Here is an 18,938-nt window from a genome sequence, read left to right as displayed (position 1 = left end):
GATAATAAATGTTCTTTAACCACCTGGATGTTGTTGTTGTGAAGTTTGTAAATGCTGGATGAGGCTCCCAGCAGCAGGGGGCGCTGCAGGCCGTTTCTGGTTAACTTTAAACGGACAACATCCGCCGCGGCTGTCGGTGGTCTGGCGCTGTGAGCTTTGTTTTGAATCCAGGAGATATCTACTTCTCAGCTGATTAAAACAGGATGGCAGAGGAGGCAGACGGTGGGGTTTCTTCACGGGCGGAGAGAAAAGCTTTAGAAAAAGCTAAAATACTGCAACGGGAAAACGAGAGGGAGATCTTTAGACTGGTAAGACGAGAAAATGGCACATTTAGAGCCACTTGTGCAAAGCTAGCTGGCTAAAACAGCAGTTTAATCCGTATGCACGTAGTGTTTGTCCGGTAACCAGGTGTTTCTCTCCTCGGGGTACCTGAAGGTTGGACGGGTCCTGAAGAAACCGGAGTCTGAGCGGTCAGAGGAGGAGGCGGCTGTGCTGCTGCTGCACAGAGACACTGTGGAGGAGCTCTGCAGGAGACAAGTCCGCAGAAATGTACTCAAGAGGAAGCAGGAGGAGGTGAGACTGCCAGGCCCGATCTGCAAGGCTGGAATAACCTGCTGGGAGGCCCCGGGCCAAAAAAATAAACTGGGGGCCCTGGTCAGAATCAGGTTTATTGCACACACAAGGAATTTGCCTTGGTGTTGTGCGTAACAGTCAAAAATATACACAAAATGAAGTAATCCTACATAATATAAAAAGAAAGTGAGAAGAGCTGCTACATGTTTCAATTTTAAACTGAAGAGAGCTAAATGAGATGCACAAAATATTGAGAAGAAGTAAACAGCATATGCAGTGTGCAATAAATAATACAAGTTGTGTTAATGTAACACACCATGTTAGATCAAAGATCACAGATGTGCAAATATAAGATTATGGGGTTTTATGTTAATATAACGGTAAATGTCCATGGGAGATAGAGTCCGTGTTAGTGGGGGTTCCAGGCCTTGATGATGAGGCAGCTGCAGACGGGAAGAAACTGTTCTTGCGACATGAGGTTTTTGGTCTTGATAGACCTCAGCCTCTTGCCGGAGGTGTTTTCTGTGCTGTATTGACATTTTAGCCTGAGGGTGGCACCAGAGTGTTCAGACAAATACATGATAATGTGCTTATTATCCTCAAGAAAGGGACTGGATTCCATCCAAACTATTAAAGTTCCTATGAAAGTACAGTATACAAAAACAATAGGATGTAGAGGTAAAAAGCTACATTATGGCCAATATGTGTCGACTGCACACTGGTCCACCTCAGGGTTAAACAATCACAAGCAAAGGCTTCAGTCACACACTCAAGAATTTGCACCCTCAGTATACCTGTAACCAGTTATTAATACTGTACATACTGTATATGCACATGGAAATTAAATAAATATTTGTAAACCATAAACAGCTGGTTTGATCACTGTCAGATCCTCTAAGGTTCTTCAGTGCAGTCTATCAGATGTTTTATTTCTGGTGGATCAGTGGACATTTTCCGGGGAGCATGAATACGCCTTTAGGTTTTTAAAGATATGAAATTTATCTAAATAAATACTACTTGTCATAAGTGAATATTACTTAAACTAAATATATTACATGTTGCGCTATGGAAATAATGTGATGAAAACATGATATGTGGTTGTTATAGAAGTGTGTGGTTGTAAAATCTTAAAACATCTTCTTTTTTTTTTTTTTTTACTTTACCACCTGCAGGTATGTGATGATGCTGATGAGCTGAAACGTAAAGTCAGGGAGCTGGCTGCAGCAGTCAAACAGGCAAAACACTTTGTGGTTTACACTGGAGCCGGGATCAGTACGGTACGCCAAACTCTGAATGTTCACTTTCCTTTTTTCCTCTTCACTGTCACAGAGTTAATTATGTATTTTATTTCAGGCAGCTTCTATCCCAGATTACAGGGGCCCTAATGGGGTGTGGACACAACTGCAGAAGGGCCGGACAGTCAGGTGAGCTGTGTAGTCTTTACAGTGATGTGATATTAGCTGCATATGTTTTTTCTGAAGTGAATTGAACTCCCCAGTTATCATCCTCCTTGTTTCTCTATTCAAACAGTTCGTCTGACCTGAGTAAAGCAGAGCCGACCTTCACGCACATGTGCATTAGGACGCTTTATAAGGAAATGATGGTATGTAAGTCCAAGACATGATAATGTCTAATAGTAGGTGTTACATCGTTATATACATATTCTCATTTGTGTGTGTTTGTCTCTAAAGGTGAAGCATGTTGTGTCTCAAAACTGTGATGGACTTCACTTACGTAGTGGTCTTCCCAGACACGCCCTGTCTGAGCTCCATGGAAACATGTTTATTGAGGTGAGACACAAACACACACACAAACACAACTGTTGTCCTCGGGTTCTGCCTTCTAATCACTAAAATGAAAGAGTCCCACCTCCTAGAAAGTCAAGATGTTTTTGTGTTGCAGTCTTGTCTCTTAAAAAAAAATACAGATACAGGCATATATAAAATCGGATCCATTGCTGATCCTTTGTTTGTTTGTTTCCTTTGTTTGTTTTTTTGATTATGGGTCCAATAGTTGTCAAAAACATGCACAGTGTTGCAAGCAAGTGAACCACAGGGTGCACACACAACAAATGAACAGAGAGACATGTAATCTTTGTCACCAACATTCCTCAGTTAACTCACATCTCTGAAGTGCTGTTGATTTAAAAACTACTTTTGAACTTCATTAAACCTTGACTAAAACCCTCCTGCCTCTACAGATCCAGCTGTTACACATGTCTAAATCACTTTTCTAATTTTATTGTAGGCCTGCTTTAGGCTAAGTGTGCATTGTTTTCACAAACCGGCTTAACGTGCTTGACAAGAAGGGGAGACCAGCTAAGAATGAGGGAATAAAACCTCATCAGGATATCCCTACATACAGATACACAATGCTGTTAGATGCTGTTACATAAAAATTACCTAGATTTCGTGTCTCAGATGTTTTTTTTAATTATTATTTTTGGATTTTGACCTGTCCAGGAAAACACTTTTCCAAAATTTCACAGTTACCCTAATGTGCTGGTTTTGTATCCGTTCTCCAGGTGTGTACGTCCTGTTCCCCAGTCAGGGAGTACGTGCGTTTATTTGACGTGACCGAGCGGACATCGCTGCACCGCCATGGGACAGACCGCAGGTGCAGCCACTGTGGCGGTGAACTCAGGGACACAATAGTGCACTTTGGGGAACGAGGGACCTTAGAGCAACCTCTCAACTGGAAGGGAGCCACAGAGGCTGCCAAGAAGGCGGATGTTATCCTCTGCTTAGGCTCCAGTCTGAAGGTAGGTTTTATAAACCACATTAGCCTACGATGTGTCCATAAATGTGATGTGGTTCAGTAAAATCTGATGTAGGTTGTGCAGGTTGGCTCTGGACAGATGGTCTTAATGGCAACAGTTATGTTTATGTATCGTAATAAACACAATATTGACTTTATTATAAATAAGACAGATTTATGTTAAGACTCATCTCTCCATATTGTGATATAACCTCAGAGTTTCCCTCCAGTACTCAACCTCAAACCCTGTCTTTGCTGTCTTTGTACCATGTACCACCTTTTTTGTCTCTGTTCATGTAAATTTAGGAAAAACTCTAATGCAAATTTAGTTTTTCCTAAATTTGCATTACTCCTAACTGCCCTGTTCAGACAGTACAACCTTTGTCACCAAATACTCCAAAAACCCTGATAGAGTCGTAGTTGTTTGAAGTCTAATTATAATATCAGTTTTACTAGATTTGGGATAATTCACATCTTCCATTTGATTGCGCTCACTCAGACTACGATCTTGATCCTGTAGTCTGATGTGATTATCTTTAGTTGATGGTTTATTTGTTACAGCATCTTTTACAGTGTAATGAGCTCAGTCTCTCTTATAGGTGCTGAAGAAATATGCTTGTCTGTGGTGCATGAACAGACCAGCAAGCAAAAGGCCCAAACTCTACATTGTCAACCTCCAGGTATGTTTAGTTTTGACATTTTATGTGAATAAGATGAATGAATTTGAAATACGATGAAAACATAGTGCTGCTTGGTGATTGTGTGGTCGTGCTTTTGTTGTAGTGGACGCCAAAAGATGATCTGGCCGTACTGAAAATAAATGGCAAGTGTGATGATGTCATGAGCCTTCTCATGGAGGAGCTGAACATTCAGGTTCCTGTGTATGACAGGTAAGGACCATAGGAAGTAATTATACCCATTATACACAGAAAACCTGAAAATATTTGCCTCATTAATATATAAATTAGTGATTCCCATTACAAAGGGTACAAACATGAGACTCACCCCTGACACACTCTTACACACACACACAGAAAACACACAGATTTGACAAACGTTTTGACTCTCAGCTTAGGTTGTCTCATTCTGTATCCTCAGGGCAAAGGACCCTATCTTCAGCCTGGCCACACCGCTGCGTCTAGAGGAGGTAAACAGCCATACTCGTGACGTCATAGCTCCGCCTGCTGAGCATGAGGACTGCTCCGGTGACGCTGGGGACCAGGCAGAAGCCACAGCTGTGCAGGGCGGCTGGTTTGGACGAGGCTATGGCAAAGGAAGGAAGAAGAAAAAAGCTGCATAAACATGCAGACTTAGCAGAAAAATGCTTAGTTATGATCAAGTATGTTGTGATGAATCCCAACCTGGGATTCAACTTTCAGTCCCATGATGAGTCGGACTTAAAACTTTAAGGTGCTGTTATGTATGTGCTGTGATGTCTTTTGGCTACATTGGTAACATTCAGTCATATGCAGTGTGTATGTGTGTATGAAGGAAAGAATGAGTTTGGATTTGTGCCATATGATAATGGCACTTTGCATCATGACTTTATTATTTTATACAACATTCTGAGTGACAGCTAGATCTGAAAGTGGCTCTTGTTATGCTGCTGTTGTTTCTTATGTTACTACTTTTATGGCAGCTAAGCTAGCTTGGTTAACATCCAAAGAAAGTTTTGAAGTCACTCCTGCAACATAATCCTGTCTACTGTCCCCCTGTATGCTCAGTATATCACAAACGATCATGTTTTTACAGCCATGAGACTCAGAACATAAGTGGTTTTTTTTGTGGAGTGTCACTTTAAAATTCTAATGTCACTTTAAATTCTATTTAATGTGTACTGGATTATTGTTTTTACCAAGATGGTAATGGGTGCACTGCAGTAAGCAATTCAATGTGCATTAGCTAGATGTAAATGGCCATTAAAATACTGGTGCCTGAAGTGTTAGATAGGTGTTGTGCAGTTTTATAAGTGGCAAATAACAGCAGCAAACCAACAGCCAATTTTCAAGTTCTGTGCTGCCAATTTTTACAGAGAAGAGATTTTAAAAGGTTCAGGAGGTCAAACATTTGCTACATGTAGTGTTCAGAGTAAATTATATTTTTGTAGACTATTTCAGATGTTAATGACTTGAACTGTTGAATGTACCTTTTCCAACAGAGCTCATTTGTGTTGATCGTGACTGAAAAGGTATTTTGGTTTACTTAAATGATTTCCTGACCTCACAGTTGACCTTCACTCTGCTGTCACCTATCCTCAGGTTTGCAGGCCACGCAGTACAGCTGCTACCTTGGTTTACTGAAGTTGTTGATTCTGTGTTTACATTTTTATTTTTATTTTTTTTTCTGCAGTCAATGCAGAGACTCTGCTGCTGTCACTCCTTTGTTCCAGCAGTGTAAGAAGGAAAGCTGATTTTGAATTTTGACTTGAATTTTGATCAGTTGTTGGTTTGTATCATGTTAAGTTACTGTTTACTTAGGAGATAGGAAATGACCAAATAGGTATCTGTTCATTTGTTTCAGGAAGATTCAGTAGTATTAATAATCGCATCATGTACCATAAAGTGTCAGAGGTTATGAAAGGCCAAACTAGCTGTGGTGAGCTAGTGTCCAGCATTCCTAAAACTCCCACCAGTGCTAAAACTGGATGTGAAGACTCATTACTTTCCTCTGTGTTTTGCTAAAAAGAAAAATGCTATATTTGTGAGACAATAAAGTGTTCCTCATGATAATCTGTATTTTCACTATACCGCCTCTTGCTTTGAGTAACAGCTTATTGTTAGTAATAGTGGTATAGTCCACTTAATGTATAGACTTGATAGGTAATGGGTTGTGCCTGGAATAGTTTTTTATTCATGTCATGTATAATTTATATATTTAAAATAGCTTTAATTTATTATATTGACTAGATGACTGGTGAGTAAACATCTCTGAGACTGACTCTTGTCTGTTGTGTTTAAGAATTAACTTCTGTCATTCGACTTGTTTTGCTGCAACTCATCTCCTCAAGGCATCGTGGTGTTACTTTGACAGACGACTAACTTCACTTGCTACCTGTCTTAGTTTGTGGAGTATTCAATACATTTAATTATGTAAAAGTAGCAATGTAAAAATATCCCATTACAAGTTTAAGTCCTGCATTCAAGATTCTACTTGAGTCCATCACCATTAACAGAAATCATTCAATAAAATCTTGCAAAAAAGATTCTTCTTAACTACAAGAATAAAAGCATTATAAGCAAAATGTACTCAAAAAACACTCATTGTGCTGCAGAATGTCCCCTGTCTGCTATATTCTTTTATACTATATTACTGTATTTTTTATGATGCATAAGTGTGAAAGCAGAATTTTAATGTAGCTGGTTGAGGTTGAGCAATTTTTGATTAACCAGTAATGTTTCTTAATCTATAAAATTATGGGTAACAAGCTATTATTAAGTTGAAGTGGAGTAAAAAAGTTCAATATTTCACACCAAAGTGTAGTAGAGTACATTTATAAAGCAGCAGAAAATCTAACTGCTTTAACTGCTGTAACTAAGTACTTTTACTCAAGTACTGAAGTGCAATCTTGACATACGTGTACTTGAGTATTTCCATTTTATAATATTTATACTTCCACTCCACTACATTTCAGAGGGAAATATTGTGTTTTCTACTCCACTACATTTATTTGACAGCTTTAGTTACTTTTCAGAAGAAGATTTGACCCATTGGATAATAGAACAAGCTTTAGAAATACAACACATTGTTAAAGATGAAACCAGTGGTTTCCTACCTCTTTGGCTTTTGACGTCTTACAAAAAGCAGTCGTCGGGGTCACATTTCAGATGTCTATGAGTTGTTAACAGCTCCACCAAGTGATTTTTCCCTCTGAACTTGAACTCACATGGTTTAATTTCAATAAATGTTAATAATAATAATAATAATAATAATAATAATAATAATAATAATAATAATAATAATAATAATAATAATAAATCAGTCAGAGGGACGAAACGAGTACTTTTACCTTAAGAGTTGCTGCTAATACTTCTGTACTTTTATTTCAGTAGGATTTTTCATGCAGGACTTTTTGTTGTAATGGAGTATTTTTTACATTGCTGTATTGGTGCTTTTACTCAAGTAAAGAATCTGAGTGCTTCTTCCACCACTGCAGTGAATAGAAATACTGAAGGACAGTGCCTGACATCAAAATTAGCGCACTACTTGATAATAATAATATATAATAATAATATAATAATAATGATAATAATTTATTATTATTTAGGTGCTTTCCACCGCTAGTACTTTGTCAGTGTTCATTGGTTATTTCAGACCACGTGACGTGATTATGCAATCGCTCAGTCGATGTGACGTTGCTTTGGAGGCGTTGGCCGGTTCAGTGTCACTCACTGTCTGTTCTGGGATAACAGAGACGCACAAGAACACGTCCTTAGGAATTGATCTCTTTTTGATTAAGTTAAATACGTTTAAACGTTTTACCTCTCGTTTTTTGTTCTACCAGTAAGCTATTTGCCTGGACCTGTCGAAATGATCAAAAACGGTCACCACGCCACCGACGACCAGGGGGGTGAAGCCGGCTACAGTAAGCCGGGTGGTTCAGGGTGCAGCCCGGAGAAAAGGAGGCGCGTAGTCCGGCTGTGGTGTGACGGATGGTGAGTCTGTGTAACCGTCGCTGATTGACTGTCAGTGCTGGTATATTACACTTTCTTCTCAAGATTATTGTCCTTTTCAAGCGGTTGTTTTGTATCACTTATCAGGAACTCAGTGGCTGGTTAGCATGCTAATGCTAGTTAGTTAGCTTACTTACATTAGCAGTTAGTAACTTAGCAACAGGAGTTAAACCAACTCATACTCCATAAATAACTACCGTAGTTAGTTTAGTTAAAACCAACTTGTCAGTCCAAGGTTAGCCCAGCACATTTTAAAAGGGATTATAATACAACACGGTTACATGAGTTTGCTGGTTTGTCCCGATTCCTAAACTGTTTTCATCCACAAAACACATTGCGTAACGTTTTCTCTCGTACACCGGCTGTTGTAATGTACATCTATGTTATGGCTCAGTTGCATAAGGTAAGTTAAGTTAAGGACAAGGTGCTCACACTACTGCTGGAAGTGATGTTAAGTGATATTTTGATATTGCCTGTGTGTCTGTACGAAGCTATACCCAGACGGAAGTGCAACTATTGTATTTCATTTCCCCTCCAGACATGTTTTAAGATGTGTGTAAAATACTCTACTTTGAATAATATTTGTGTCTGATATGGCTTTTCCACAAAAAAAGTTAAATTACCTCATTAAAATCCTTAAAATGTCATCTCCTCCTTCTCCATCATTAAAATATTTGGCATCTATAAATATGCAAATAATGTTCATTTCAGAAGTTTAACAGCTGGACACAAGATGTCTCCTACTTCACTGTAAAGTTCATTCTCAGTGTTTGTGCACTGGAGGCTTCAAGTTTCAACATCACACTTGTGTAAGTTGAATACTGGATCACACTTGGCGTCCAAACTAGTTGTGATGTCACAAATAATGCTCGCAGGCCTACTTCTTAAAATCTGATTTTCATTGAGCTCAGAGAAACTTTCCTCATTCAGCAGATGAATGTTGAAACAGCCCTCTAGTGTCAAACTCTGCATATTCATCATTAAACAAACAGTGAAGCACAAACATCCAACTGTAGCAACAAGAAGAAAAACACATTTTTGAGTGGAGGGGGACTTTAAAGAATAGGGAAGTCCTAAAGATGAAACCCGAGAAGGGTTATGTTTCCTATGCAGGTATCTCACATACTGGTTGTAAAAGCTTATAACACATCTCTGAACCCAGAGAGGATATTTTTTGAACACATCTCTTGTGAAAATGGTTGAGATGTTCAAATGACATCTGCAGTTTGTAGACCTAATCTTTAATTCTGCCTCTCCTATGTGCAATCCTGACATTAATACCTCCCGCGTCTGCTTCGTGGTTGTCTCATATAAATTTCTGTCTTGTCTGTCTGTCACACTGATACAAACATCTGGGGGTTGGTTGACGTTCAAAACAGCCATATCTCAATGTTGTTGTTGTTGTTGTTGTTATTTGAAACTCTGCTGTCACACCTTTGTACCATGAGAAAAAGCCCACGCTCTTCACATGATTTGGCTGCAGCTGAAGAGACAACTGACTCCAAATATGCAACGTGTAAATTCTTTCGTGGACTCACTTGCTGCACAAGGAAGTGACTGGGTTGCTGATAGCAAGTTTTGACATGGCCCATCTCATGTGGTGGTTATAAATAGCTAACATAGTGAACATGTTGTCCAGCGTGATGCCTAAACAACATGTCTACATGATGGGCTGGTGTTCCGTCTTTTTGGCGGGTTAAAAGGGTGATATATTGAGACACAGTATATTATATTTAAAACTGCAGTGCGGAACTTTTGTCTCCCCCTTTTGGCAGTGTGAGTAATAACAAAAACACTGTCGATGCGTGCTTTATGACGTATGGCGACCGGCTGGTCTCATGCAGCCAGCGGCTCCTCACAGCTCTGAAAATGTTATTTGGATAAACTGACCACATTTTGGGAATCTACATGGTTACTTTCTCACCTGAAAAATATTAAAACTTAATAAGGTGACATGAACAGTCCTACAGTGAAAATTACAACAGCTTAATCTCCACCTTGGCTGCCAGTTGATGCGAAATGCATTCTGGGATACTCTGTCTACTGTGAAATACGGATTTATCTGGCGGTGATAGGCTTAATCAGTGTTTGGCAAGGGCTTGAACGCAATGGACGTTGATTTATATGTCAAAGTGCCGCACTGCAGCTTTAATGACATATCACTAATGGCACAATTACTAATGGCAATATTACTACAAAAGGAAGAGAAAAGAGGCGCAGATATGGGGAAAGAGAAAATATTAAATAATATGATACTATGCTCTCTGCAGCATGATGGCCAAAAGCCCAAATACCCAGTAGACTGTATCAGTTATTGAGGTCTGGAGACCACCGGTGGTCTGTGGCACAAAGCCAGGGTACCTGCAAAAATATTTATGTTTGGAAAAAAAGCCTTTCTATCAGTTACGACCACTTTGGCCAAGTTGTACAATTACATAAGCGTACCACTGTGTATATTACTCTGACATTTTAACATTGAGGCAATAGGAACATTTGATATGATCATTTTATTACACATCAGTGTAATAATTACTTTTTTCATTAATAAAACTGCAGACGATGTATCCAAAGGTAGTGTTTATTGATTGATTGATTCATTGCTCTATTAACTCAACTCAAAGTTGGTTACATTTTTGGGACGTTCAAGACTGTAATATATGTTTTGTTAGCACTTTTTGACTGCATCTAATCAAATAAATTAGTTTATTCATTTCATTGAAATACACTGCACTAAAATTAGGCATGACCTCACTGTATTTACTGTTTTCACTCTTAAAGCACTAAAACTGTCATCAAGTTGTAGTTCAGTACTGCAGAATTATCACAGGGCAAGCACCGATCTGCATATTCATCACCCTGAAGCAGATAAATTTACAACGGAGAGCACAGTGTTTAACTGATCCTGTCTGGGTAAGGTGAGTGGGGTTGGAGGATTACAGCAGCTTGTGGTAATGTCTTTAGAGAAGAGAGGTCTGCTTACTGGAAGAGTACTGATAGACAGGGCTTTCTAATGCCGTGGACACACTACACCACTTTCAAAGTCATCTTCACACTACACAACTTTCTGTCTTGTAATCGGGAGTCTTGAAGTCTTTGTGGTTTGCACACTGCATGACTGATTGGCGACGGGGTCACACATTAATGAATTTAAATGAATTAAAGCAGTCTCATCTGTTGGAGGTAACCCACAGATGCAGTCAGAGATGTGGACCTGCACATGAAAAGTGACAAGATTGAAAATGACTTCAATATGTTTTTTGGATATGTAAAAATGAGTAGTAGTTCTACTTTGAGACATGTATGTTACACATAACTTTTCTAATATTCAGCAATTTGAGATCTCTTAAAATAGCACAAATACAAATGTGTAACGTGAACCCACTCATGTTGATAAATGATAACGCTTTTGTCCAACCTGGGATCTTAACCTCCAGCTGCTCTTGTGAAGCTGCTCAGTCTGTGGTTGAACTGTATGAGATTTGAGTGTTTTGTGAGTGAAGGAATGTGAAGCTGTAGGGTAGCACATTTTCATCAAAACCTGCACAAACTTAACTCAGATTGAGCAACATTTATAGTATTCCAGGACCAGAGATATGATTGTTTAAATTAAATATACCTAGGAATGACAAAGTCAATTTCTTTTTTTTCTCTTTTGGTTAAGATCAGTGAAGACTTTGACGAGAATGTTGCAGTTAGGGAGGAACACTCACATTGACTTTATTTAAAAAAGGCAAGCTGACAAAAAAAATCACTAACTGTAGAAGTTACTGAATGGCAGAAGACAAATAAACATTGGCACAAGGTACAAATGTGTGTCTGAACGTTACCTTTATCCCACTAACCTTTATCATTTTCACTCACTGTGTCATAAGGTCTTTGTTTCTGTGTTTCGTCTTACTCTACTGTGTAACGTCACAGTAAAAAGAGAAGTAGAACTCTGCAGTCAAAGCTATACTACAAAGGTGCGTTTTCAAGACATTTAAAAGACAATGATGCTAATTGTAAAGGCCAGATCCTGTATTGTGTTTGTGTATCTGTTTTGTTCTGTGTCTTGTTTAGTCTAAGCACTCACAGTATCTATTGTTTTCCATGCTGATGACGTTAGCGTCTCTCTTTCTTGTCTCCACAGTTATGACATGGTGCACTATGGTCACTCCAACCAGCTGCGGCAGGCTAAAGGCATGGGAGATTACCTCATAGTCGGAGTGCATACAGATGGTAAGACTGCAACGCACATGCACACATTATTAGATCAAAATGTCTGAGGTATGTTTTTCTGCTGGTTCACATTTATCATATCATTTCACAATCAGCAAGTCCAGTTATCTTTTTACACAGCTTTGTGGTGCGAGGCTTAAAACACATTACTCTGTTGTTACTGCAGATAGCAACAAAGCTAACCTCTGTACTCTCTTACTGGCAAGAGGCTAAACAGCTGTTGATTGTAAATGTTTAATTTTCTAAGGTCACTTTTACACTGTAGTACACAAATACAAGCTACTAATGCTTATATGATCTGGTTATTTTGGCTTGATTCTGTCAGTTGACTCACACATTTGCAAGGCAGCCGTGTTAGAAGTCGTATAAACTTGTTAACTATCCGGATGGTGGTGATGTGTTAAAAATAATCAATTCATTCCCTCACTCTCTGTCAAAAGCCGAGATTTCCAAGCACAAGGGCCCCCCGGTCTTCACTCAGGAGGAACGCTACAAGATGGTGCGGGCCATCAAGTGGGTGGATGAGATAGTAGAAGGAGCACCCTACGTCACCACCCTGGAGACTCTGGACAAGTACAACTGTGACTTTTGCGTGCACGGAGGTGAGCCAGTTGACAGGAAGTCACGTGTCTTCTCTCACGTGTCTGATGATGATGGACTAATGTCATGGTTTTATGTCGACCAGATGACATCACGCTGACCGTAGATGGCAAGGACACATATGAAGAGGTGAAGCTTGCAGGCCGTTACCGGGAGTGTAAACGCACGCAGGGCGTCTCCACCACTGACCTGGTGGGACGTATGCTTCTAATGACTAAAGCTCATCACAGCAACATGGTGAGTTAATCTGCATTTATACTTCATGTAAAGGCTTCACAGCAGTAGGTTTAGTTTTAATGTTCAGTGTTAAATTTCACCCATTTATGTCACCACGGCAACACAAGACGGATGTATCGTACGTGATCAGGCCATATCGTGCTTTCATTACTTCCCCCACAGTAACTGTGTATTCTTTCATTTTCCCTTCAATATTGAGTAACTCAGTATGATACTTAGAGCTAGCCCTGACATGTTGTTACATTTTTAAAGGAGGTGCAGGTCAACTACAGCAGTTATGTGCGTAGGCTTCGTAGCTGATAAGCCGAATTCGTGGTTGCCACATCCGCATGGATCCACGTTATCTGCCCATGTCTCAAAATTTGTGACTATGTGTATTGTAAGCAAGGCTAACATGTCAACTATGCATGCACTAGACAGCAAACTGGATGCTTGTTGTGTGTGCGTTTTGTATGTACTGTAGAGCTTGCTATGTGAAAAGTGCCCTAAGATAACTTCTGTTGTGATTTGGGGCTGTATAAATAAAATTAAATTGAAATTATATATGTACTGCATTCCCCATCCTATGTCCCTTGGTCCCTTGTTGTGGGGTTGTCATCCTGTCCTCTAGTGCACATGTGTGGAACATGTCTGCATACGCACTGAAGAATGAAGAAAGTTTAAGCCCTTAACACACAACTATGAAATCCCCTTTAGAGTCTGTATGAGTGTTCTCATAATTTAGTGTATGAGTGGTTGTTGTTTGTTGTTTTGGTGATGATCTAATCTTTTCCTCCTTAATTATTTCTGCAGGATAACCCAGATTACCAGCAGCATACAGACAACTTTGGAAAGGTGAGTTGCTTTCTGTGTTATAATAACCCTGCTATGTAAATAAACTGGAATTTTTATTATTAGAAAGGATTTATAGACTGCTTGCAAAATGGGATATCGCATTGTCACCATGATAGGTATGGGTCAGTATGATTCAGTATATTCTGTTGTGTTTAAGGGTCCTAAAGGCCACAGTCCATGGACAGGAGTGTCTCAGTTCCTGCAGACGTCCCAGAAGATCATCCAGTTCGCCTCAGGAAAGGAGCCTCAGCTCGGAGACACCATTATCTATGTAGCAGGGGCATTCGACCTTTTCCGTATCCTTATCATGCAGAAATAATCAGAACTGAGGCATGAACTCTAGGAGAACAACACGTCTACTGTGTGTGTAGTTGTTGCCTTGACCACAATCTCCTGGCAGACATCGGCCATGTTGACTTCTTGGAAATGGTCTATAAGCAGGCAGAGAGGCCCTACGTCATTGTAGGTCTGCACTTCGACCAGGTACGCCAAATTACACACAAGTATACACATACACATCAAGGCATTGACACAAGGGTGAGAACTTCACCCCTCCCTGCTTTTTCAGCACTTTTAAAGAGAAACATTTGGAACACGTTAACTCAAGAGCAGCTCAGACTTTATGGTTTGACAGGAAAGAAGCCCCTCTTGCCTAGACCTCCAAAACTGCAAACAGTTTTGGAGGTCTAGGAATGTACACCCACACTACTTTTAAACTTCCTGTGTTCTGTCCTTTTGATGCAAGTGTTGGCTAAAAATGTAAACGTGGTGACTGAGCTCTTGGTTCTCCTCAGGAAGTGAATCGGTACAAGGGGAAGAACTATCCAATCATGAACATCCATGAGAGAACACTGAGCGTCCTGGCCTGTCGGGTGAGTTCACACACACACACACACACACACACACACACACACACACACACAGAGCGCTAAATGTTCAGCACAGTGGGACATATTCTCACCCCACACGCTCACAGCACTGTAGGCTGAACTTGGCTCTATGTCCTCCATTCCTGCTGGTCGGCTATCAGTCCAAACAATGAGTCTCTGTACCCCCATCTGCACTGTGTGTGTGTGTGTGTGTGTTGTCAAGTCAAACCAAGTTATGAGACAATTACACAAACCAAACATGTAAAACAATCCAAAAAACGGCCAAATTGTTCTGCTCTGTCATCAGTTTTACTCATTGCCTGATGACAAGGTGCAGAAGTTGTCAGAATTGAAGCAGTGAGCTGTAAAAACTTGGCTGTATTAGATGTTCTTTAGTTAAACTTTGACATTTAAGTGGAAATGCAGTAACTGATATGAGGCATTGACATGAAAAGTTTAATCATGAGGTTCATAAAGTTAATTTCTCTGTCTCTCTCTCTATAGTATGTGTCAGAGGTGGTGATTGGTGCACCCTATGCAGTGGGCAAAGACCTGCTGGATCATTTTAAGGTGAGTAAAACTATACATTACAACAACAACATTTTCCATTTCAGTTTCTTAAACTTACCATAACTTTGTGTTCCTTTAAGGTGATAGGTGTCTGTTATTTCCTATTTTTTTGTAGTTCATTCCAAGCAGATGTTGCCCACATGAGAGCTCTTTTACCAAGCTCTGTTTATACTCTCAGTACAGACAAGAGCTGGAAGTAGTTTAGTTTGACATTGGTGGTGATGGAAGCTGCTGAAAGATGGCCTTATAAATTAAGGAGTAGGACGGCCAGCACGTTTTCTCATACAAAACACAATTATGTGTGTATTAGAGCCAGTGAATTGTGAGATTTTAGGCACAATTGTAAGCGATGTACAACATATGCAGTAAACTGGTAGAGACGTTAATTCAAAACATAATACCAGTGAGAAGTTACAGCTGCTCGTCTTTCTGGCTACAAATATGAAACGGGACTTGTTCTGACAGTTAACAAAAATTAACAAACTGTCATCCAGTATAAACTCAAAGTAATTAAAGTAGGAGACTGTTTCAAAAGTTACTTAACAAGTTATACACATACAGGGTAAACTTTTGCCAGTATTGGATTTAAAGAAGTACATCCCTTAAATTTAAAACAGGCATTTAAAACTAGTTTCAAATCAACTGAATCAGTGTAGGCCAAAACAATAGATCACTGTATGACTACTGCATTTGAAAGATTCCTTTTAAGATAGTTTACAGTGTAAAAAAGTGTAAAAATAAATAAATCGAAAGGGCCCAGTACTGAACCATGTGGCGCCTCCTTGTGGACAGTTGAAATATCAGTGGAAAGACCTTTGAACTTGAAGTAATCTGTCAGATACACTGTGTAGTGAATAAACCAGTTCACAGCATTGTAGATCAAATCAATATAACACTTTTTATTCAAGCATTGTGGTGAAAAGCGTCAGATAAGTAAAGCATATAGTTGCTACATAGATTGTGACTCTACATGTAGACATAAAGACATACATATGGAAGAATACAGTTTATATTTCTCTGTACTATGATGTTTGGTTTAACTTGACGTGTGTTTGTGTAAATGTACAGGTGGATCTGGTGTGTCATGGCAAGACAGAGGTGTTTCCAGATAAGGATGGGTCAGACCCCTACGCTGTGAGTACAAAGTCCTCTTGTGTCCGTGCAGCAAGGCCTGCATTTATTTATTATGTCTGTTATCTGATAACAGTTCAAGGTCAAAATACACTGTTGGCCCACAATCTGATTCAAACAGAGAAACTGGTCAGTGAAATACAATCAAACCTATGTTCTGATGTTCCTTTACAACACTGCTGTCTAGTAACAATCATTGTTGAATGTAGTAAGAAAGTGGCAGGTTGTTAATTTTGCAAGACTGTAAGAAATTTTATGGCACAAATACACAAGGACACACTTATAATACTGTTACTTATATTTATAACACTGCAGTTTCATCTGAATATGTGTTCTCTTTTAGTTGTTGCCTGAGTCACTGAAATTGAAAAATTCAAATCTGACAAAATGTTCAGGAATGATGTGACCTTGGTTTTACAAATGTATCCTCATTGGCCTCAGGGGGGCACTGTAGTGTTTGATGTCTTAGAGTAAACCATAATAGCTCACATTTTCACAGTGATTTGTGTTATTGTTCCACTCTGGCTTTCCAAAATTGCTCTGAGTGGTCTGAGGCTGGACCTCACCTTTGACAGGGATGACAGAAGATGACTTTGGCCTTGCGTGGTTTAATAAAGCCAGTTGTGTGTTCTTCCCTCAGGAGCCTAAGAAGAGGGGGATATTCAGGACCATCGATAGTGGGAACAATCTCACCACTGATGACATCGTCCAGAGGATCATTGAAAACAGGTCGGGGTCTCCTCTTTCCTGAATTTGCTTTCACTTCCTTGTCATCTCCATCTGCATTTTAATTGTCACTTCAGTCTGTATCTTTCCAACTTCATGTCCTCCTTCGTCTCCACAGGCTGCAGTTTGAAGCCAGGAACCAAAAGAAGGAGGCCAAGGAGATGGCAGTGATCGAGGCCATGAAGAAGAGAGAGGAGCAAGAGCAGAGTGAAGCTACAGCCCAGGCTGCTCACTAGTGAGACATCAGACCCGGGCCGACTGGTTCTGTGTCTGATTTACTCGTCCTGGTACAGTCAGCTTTAAGAGGTTGGACTCAACTGACTCATTGGGAAAGTCCATGACGTGGGTGTCTACAACCTGGGGAGGATCAGCCAGTCTCAGCTAGTCTTCTGGGTGCAGAATCCTGCTTTACGTCGCACAGACTGTGGCGTTAGCTTCTCTCAGCTTTCTTCTATATGAACTTCTCCAGCCTAATGGGATTAGAATAGATCTGCCTTGACAAGAACACAAAAAGTCCAAACACCTTACACATGCTACGATTTAACCTGCAAATCCCTTTACACCTCTCTTCCTCCACAGAGGACTCAGTTATTTTTATCTTCTGTCATGTATTGGTTTTGTCCATGTAATCACACACTACTGTACATGTATAAGTGTAAAAGTGGTATGTTGTAATTATTCATAACTTATTGACAAAGTGCTAATGTCATTATCGGGTATGTTTTTAGACTTTGAACCAAATCAGTTTTTTAATGATCAGTTTTAGACGTGTCATCAAATAAGGTTGAATGTTGTCTATCAATTTATTTTAATCTCTAGAAGTCACTTTGTTACTTTTATCCATCCTTAAAAAAACATAATTACTGCATGAAATGATCTGTGAAGTAGTCCTCTAATTTTAACTGTGGATTTTAACTACCTGAATTTGCACTGTGTGTGTACATGTGTGTGTGTGTGTGTGTATGTGTGTGTGTGTGTGTGTGTGTGTGAGAGAGAGAGAGAAAGAGAGAGAGAGAGCGAGAGCTGAATGAGGTCAGTGAGTGAGTGTTTGCGCTGTAAATTATAGTAGTGCCTCATTCCTGGAGCTATAACTAATGTAAGGGCTGTGTATAAACTTCTGATTCCACTCAAATTAAAGTCTGTAGTACTGGATTGTGTCTGCAGCTGGGTCAGTAGAGCTCTCGAGTCCTTCCATTCTCAGTCTATGTTCAAGAAATGTCCTTTTCTCCTTTGTTCACAAGACAATCCAAGGACTTCAAGATTTGGGACCTAATATCACTGTCAAACTGTCTCTACAAACGTTGGTAGATTGTTGAAGGTTACTGTCTGCTGCTCTTCCTGTCATTATATGGGGCATATTAACCTGGAGGTGAAATGCCAATGGTGCGAGACAAAGAGGATTTGAAGTGTGTCTGTGGGTTGGAAGGTTTCTAAATATTACATGGTGGAAATTTTACTACCTTTAAATCACTATTTTGTAAAGTGTAAATTTCCCCTTTATTAAACTGGCAATATGGCAAAGTGTTACCTGATGTCTGTTTTACTGCAGTCTGGACTGAACTACACAGGGGAGAAATAACATCCAGTATGCCGCCTGATGGCAGAGATCTTTGTTGGATCAGCAGATACGGTCTTCATGGTTCACTGAGTCAGTGAAATGAGGCCACAGCCGCTCAGAAACTGCTAAATCCAAATGGTCCTGTCCCCTTCACACCGCTCTCAGATTTAAACAAAAACTGAAAACCGTCACCTC

At 39.8% G+C, this 18,938-nt stretch overlaps 2 protein-coding genes across 2 annotated transcripts; both read left to right on the top strand.

Moving 5' to 3' along the window:
- The first annotated feature begins 53 nt into the window (after positions 1-53).
- On the top strand, positions 54-6,065 carry sirt7 (sirtuin 7). The gene is made up of 10 exons (XM_044346117.1): positions 54-308; positions 436-573; positions 1,746-1,850; positions 1,927-1,997; positions 2,104-2,176; positions 2,265-2,363; positions 3,098-3,334; positions 3,930-4,010; positions 4,114-4,220; positions 4,429-6,065. Exons 1-10 carry the CDS (start codon positions 204-206, stop codon positions 4,628-4,630), a joined length of 1,218 nt encoding a protein of 405 aa, XP_044202052.1. The 5' UTR covers positions 54-203; the 3' UTR covers positions 4,631-6,065.
- A 1,626-nt stretch (positions 6,066-7,691) lies between these two features.
- pcyt2 (phosphate cytidylyltransferase 2, ethanolamine) lies at positions 7,692-18,712 on the top strand. Its single transcript, XM_044346115.1, has 12 exons — positions 7,692-7,982; positions 12,130-12,218; positions 12,659-12,820; positions 12,904-13,055; positions 13,848-13,889; positions 14,047-14,185; positions 14,290-14,372; positions 14,684-14,761; positions 15,263-15,328; positions 16,397-16,462; positions 17,100-17,188; positions 17,304-18,712. The coding sequence occupies exons 1-12, from the start codon at positions 7,858-7,860 to the stop codon at positions 17,419-17,421; spliced, it is 1,209 nt and encodes a 402-aa protein (XP_044202050.1). The 5' UTR covers positions 7,692-7,857; the 3' UTR covers positions 17,422-18,712.
- The last annotated feature ends 226 nt before the right edge of the window (positions 18,713-18,938 follow it).

The sequence above is a fragment of the Thunnus albacares genome, chromosome 3 (assembly GCF_914725855.1).
Source record: "Thunnus albacares chromosome 3, fThuAlb1.1, whole genome shotgun sequence".
In the NCBI taxonomy this organism is placed as follows: Eukaryota; Metazoa; Chordata; class Actinopteri; order Scombriformes; family Scombridae; genus Thunnus; species Thunnus albacares.
This window is presented reverse-complemented; position numbering and strand designations above follow the sequence as displayed.

Excerpts from the sequence above, each read along its gene's own strand:
- sirt7 (XM_044346117.1), top strand. The coding sequence starts at position 204 with ATGGCAGAGGAGGCAGACGGTGGGGTTTCTTCACGGGCGGAGAGAAAA. Across the intron at positions 1,851-1,926 it reads CTGGAGCCGGGATCAGTACG|GCAGCTTCTATCCCAGATTA; the intron begins GTACGCCAAACT and ends ATTTTATTTCAG. Across the intron at positions 3,335-3,929 it reads GCTTAGGCTCCAGTCTGAAG|GTGCTGAAGAAATATGCTTG; the intron begins GTAGGTTTTATA and ends TCTCTCTTATAG.
- pcyt2 (XM_044346115.1), top strand. The coding sequence starts at position 7,858 with ATGATCAAAAACGGTCACCACGCCACCGACGACCAGGGGGGTGAAGCC. Across the intron at positions 13,890-14,046 it reads ATACAGACAACTTTGGAAAG|GGTCCTAAAGGCCACAGTCC; the intron begins GTGAGTTGCTTT and ends GTTGTGTTTAAG. Across the intron at positions 14,373-14,683 it reads TAGGTCTGCACTTCGACCAG|GAAGTGAATCGGTACAAGGG; the intron begins GTACGCCAAATT and ends GGTTCTCCTCAG.